The 4,162-nt window shown below is 41.1% G+C and overlaps 1 protein-coding gene across 1 annotated transcript in view; it reads left to right on the top strand.

The window, feature by feature from the left end:
* Positions 1–8: 8 nt before the first annotated feature.
* Positions 9–4,162, top strand: part of LOC104522134 (SH2 domain-containing adapter protein B) — a gene marked incomplete at both ends in the record, with an annotated part of 36,916 nt that continues 32,762 nt past the window's right edge. The window contains one exon of the mRNA XM_010164344.1: positions 9–338. Within this exon, the coding sequence (XP_010162646.1) occupies positions 9–338 (330 nt within the window). The remainder of the gene's footprint in view (positions 339–4,162) is intronic.

Below are 4,162 nucleotides of genomic sequence, written 5' to 3'. Positions count from 1 at the left end.
ACCCCTACAGCGGGCCTGGCTCATCCCTGCGCAAGTTACACGCCATGTACCGACCGGACTGTTCTGCGCCTGAAGAACTGGGCGAGGTGGCTCCCAAAGCTTTCTCCTCTTCCTCGTACTGTGCCGCACTCTCCACCACCTGCGCTGCCCCCTCCCCGCTCCTTTTTCGCAGCCACAGCGAACGCCGCCCTGCGACGCCGCCCGGCGTGAAATACATCTCCCCCAAGCACCGGCTTATCAAGGTTGAGAGCAGCGGTGGTAGCACTGGCGCAGGCAAGAAGTTCAACAAGGGCTCCAAGCAGCTGGCGACCTCTGTCCCCTCTGCCATGAAAGATAAAGTAAGTGTTTTGCTCCTGATCCTGCCCCCGTAGACTAGGTAGTAGAGCTGGGGCTATGTCAGCCCTGGAAGGATTTTTAGTGAGAGGACTAGCTTCTGTCTGAATGGATCTGGAGCAGCCACTACTCTTCACCATGCTTCACTGCCTGGCCCTTTTTAATATCTCAGGGCAGGCAGGGCATGTGCAAGGCTGGCTCATGAAGTGGTGGTGCTCTGTGCTCTGGGCTTTCAAACTCACCTTCCTTCTGATGGCACAGGTTTGCAGGTGTGCCTGTCCCTGCACTGGGGACAGTGTGCTCATGACAAGTACCAAGGCACTCGTGGGTTGGCATGCTCCCACAGAACAGTATGCGAGTCTTTGAGGGAGTGCTTAGGAAGCCCTAGAGTCACTTAAGTCCTGTGCTTGTGATTCAAATCTGTGGCCTCTGCCCCACTGCATGTGGTATGGAATGGTAGTGTATAAAAAGTAGTTAAAAAAAAAATCTGATGCCATCCCAAGTCAGACTGCTTGTTTTTAAGGAGACAGTTTGTCATGCGTTCAGTAGGAAGTTCCTTGTGTGCTAGTTCAGTGACAGAGGTGAAGTAGTCCCAAGTCCTGTGTTACCACAGCATCACAACTTCCATGATAACTCTGTTTGCAACTGGCAGGTAGCTGAAGGAAACACTTCATCTACTGTCTCAGTTGCAAATATTCTCTTACCTTTCGCTGGTCATTCTTTACAAATACTAACAAAGTACTGTAGAAACAAAATACTGACTAGAAAGTGCTGGGCTCAGGAACTTAGGTTACAGCTGGGAAGCTCTGCAGAGGGAATTAGTGTTTTTTGTAAGCACAGCACAAGTACCCTCCTCTCTGTTGGTCCTGTGAGTGTAGTTTATTTTTTCATATATTGGAAATTAGTATTTCTCCATTTTGTAAATTGTCATTTACAACTTCAGTGGAATAATCACATCACAAGAATTCTAAGTATGTGCCGAATGTTATAAATGTGAATTATCTGTGTGTACATGTTTAAATATATAACATGATTTTACGGAGTGGTGACACATTTCCATGACAGCTTGATAAATTATATTGGGTCCAGGTGGAATTCTGAATAAATCAGCTTGTAATGGTCATGATACAAGATTAAAAGTCCAGAATTTATTACATTATCTGTCATTTTAGTTCTTGACTGGAAGCAACTTACTTTCTGGAGGTGAATGACTAAAGTTAAAATCTCACTATATTATATTGTCAGTATATTCGTCTTTTTTCAATTGCCTGTGTTGATACCATGTATCTGCTCTTAGGCAAATACTTTCAGCAACTTCAGAGAAAATAACTGCTTGGGGCAAAATGCTTCCAAGTGCAACTGCTGTCTTTTTTTAAAAAAAAGGTATGATTTGTTTTTAAATTCTTTCAATTTTGGACCCCACTGAAGCAATTTTTGAAGCAGAAACTACATCTGTTGCTAGGTAACCTGTTATTTTGTGTGGTTGTAAATCTTTGTGCTGCTCCCAAGCCCTTGTTGCAGATTCTAAAATGTGTTTTGAATGAGCAGCCTACAATTTTTTTAAAAAAGATACAGGACACTAATTTCTTAGTCACATTCTTTCTGTTTTTGAGAAAGAACTATATATGACAAGCAGGAAATCTTAACATGTCTAAAAAATAAAATTGTACTTAGACCTCAAAAGGTAAGTATGCATGCCCCCACCCACAACAGAATTTGGTTGTGAGGAGCTACATAGCTTGGCTCTTTTTCAATTGTATTATTCCTTTGAGTAATGGAAATGAAATCTCTCTTATTTCACAACCCTGAAATATAAAGCCTGATGGTGAGCCTGGTATCCAGTGGTCATTGTGGGCAGGCAGAGAACTGCTTCTCTCCTGCACCTGTCACTCACTATGGGGAAAAAAATTGAAGAATTTGGTTAACAGATTGTGTCTAGTTCAGTGGCAAATATGGAAGTTAAGTTCTCTAAGAAGGGTAGAGTGGAAAATAAAGACTATTAAAAAAAAAAAAGAAAAAGGAGAGGTCTGGCACTCAGAACTGTTGATGGAAATGTTAAAAACATTGAAGGGATTTTTTCCTTCCCTTATGTAAGTAGCATAGTTTAAGCTAGTAAGTACATTAGGAATGAAAACAGTTCTAGTTGCCATATAGGTCTGTCATCATAGAAGTATGTTAGTGTTCAATGGTCCAATAGTGTTTGCTAAATGCTTGTGTTCCATTCCAGCATCTCTATTTTTTCCTTTTTCATATACAAGAATAGAGTGCTGTTTTCTTTTATATGTTAACTAAGAAGTGAGAAGTATGGTTTTCAACAAATATAGTGAGCAATTTTATACCTTTTATGACTGATTATCAGTAAAGAGTTGTCTGAAGAGCTCAGTTGTGTGTTAAACTTGAAAGAGTTACTAGAAAGGGAAGGAGATTCAGGCAAGTGCTTGTTTGGTGTGTTTACTTATAAAGGACAAATGGCAAAGTATGAGTAATAACAGTCTGGTTAGTCAAAATTCCCAGGAAAAAATTATAGACTCACTGATTCAGGGAGTAGAGGAGATAGAGATTAAAAGCAATGGCAAGCATGCTTGTATTTTGCAAGATTCTGGGCATAGCTTCTAAAAGTAATCACAGACATGTAATGTAACTAGGGTTCAGGAAGCTTTCACGTGTGGAGGTAGAAGTACCTACCAAAGCTGAAGCAGACAAAACCAAATTGTCATTCATCTTTAATAGTGAGGTGACTAACCTTTATAACAGATGCGCAAGGGAGAGTCACCATTGATGTGACCAGATGTTTTTGAATTCATATTGGTGGGTGGATTTTTTTAATTTAAGTAGTAGATAATACAGGTTTTGGGGCTTTAACAGTGATGCTTATCTTCAAACGAGGGAGAAGCAGGCTTCAAGCAGGCTATGTTAGAATTCATGGCAGAAGCAGCTCAGTTCCTTCAGTATGGAGGATAAGAAATTACTGGCTTTCCATCTTTAATGCTGGCATGGGAGTTGTTAACTGCTTAGCTCTCCTGTGGCAAATGAATGAGTGTAGGCAGGCCAGAACAACATATAGCTGCATGCTGGAACAACCTAGTGGTTACTGTATTTGTGTAAGAATAAATATGAGACTTGGTTTAACATCAGCTCAGTAGACAAACCACTTAGTGAACTGAGGACCTGAAAGAATGAGTTGAAGTATTCTTGAGTAACTCTTCTCTATCTGGCATTGTGTGGTGTATGTAAATCCGTGGAAGTAGTAATAGTTGAGGGGAAAAGTTATGAAAGGCTACTTTGTGTATTTTCTCAGCTGTTAGACTTTCTTGAACGTAAACGTGTCTCTGCCTGGTTTTGCAGCTGAAGAACCTGGAACACTATTCAAAGAGCAGCTGTATCATACTCCATTGCAGGAAGTTGTTAGGATTTAAAAGCTGGGATTGTAACGTACTTGTCCTTTAAGAGATAATTATTTCATAATGAGCAGCATTTTGCACTCCCTCTGTGCAGTGAAGGCAGAACTGTGCAGCAGTTCTGGATATTGAACGCAGAAGACATTGCAAGTTGCAAGATACGTTTCCACAGGACATATCTGATGCTGTAGAAAATAGCACAGTTCTGTGTAGGCAGAGCTGATCCAGTGCAAAAGCATGTACATTTTGTGTGGTAGCAGCAATCAGTCAGAAAACTGTTCAGGGCAGCATAGCTGCTAACTTGGTTTACAAAGGTCTGAAAACAATGTCTCTGTGAATTCTGTCCTTGTATAAGAAAAAAAACAAACACTTTTCTTTCCATGGGATCTACCTCAGGTGTGTGCTGCAGGGCCGTTTACTAAGCATGAGGG

This window comes from Antrostomus carolinensis, unplaced genomic scaffold (genome assembly GCF_000700745.2).
Source record: "Antrostomus carolinensis isolate BGI_N321 unplaced genomic scaffold, ASM70074v2 scaffold443, whole genome shotgun sequence".
Taxonomy (NCBI): domain Eukaryota; kingdom Metazoa; phylum Chordata; class Aves; order Caprimulgiformes; family Caprimulgidae; genus Antrostomus; species Antrostomus carolinensis.
The sequence above is the reverse complement of the archived record's forward strand: the minus strand, read 5'-3'. Positions and strand labels throughout refer to the sequence as shown.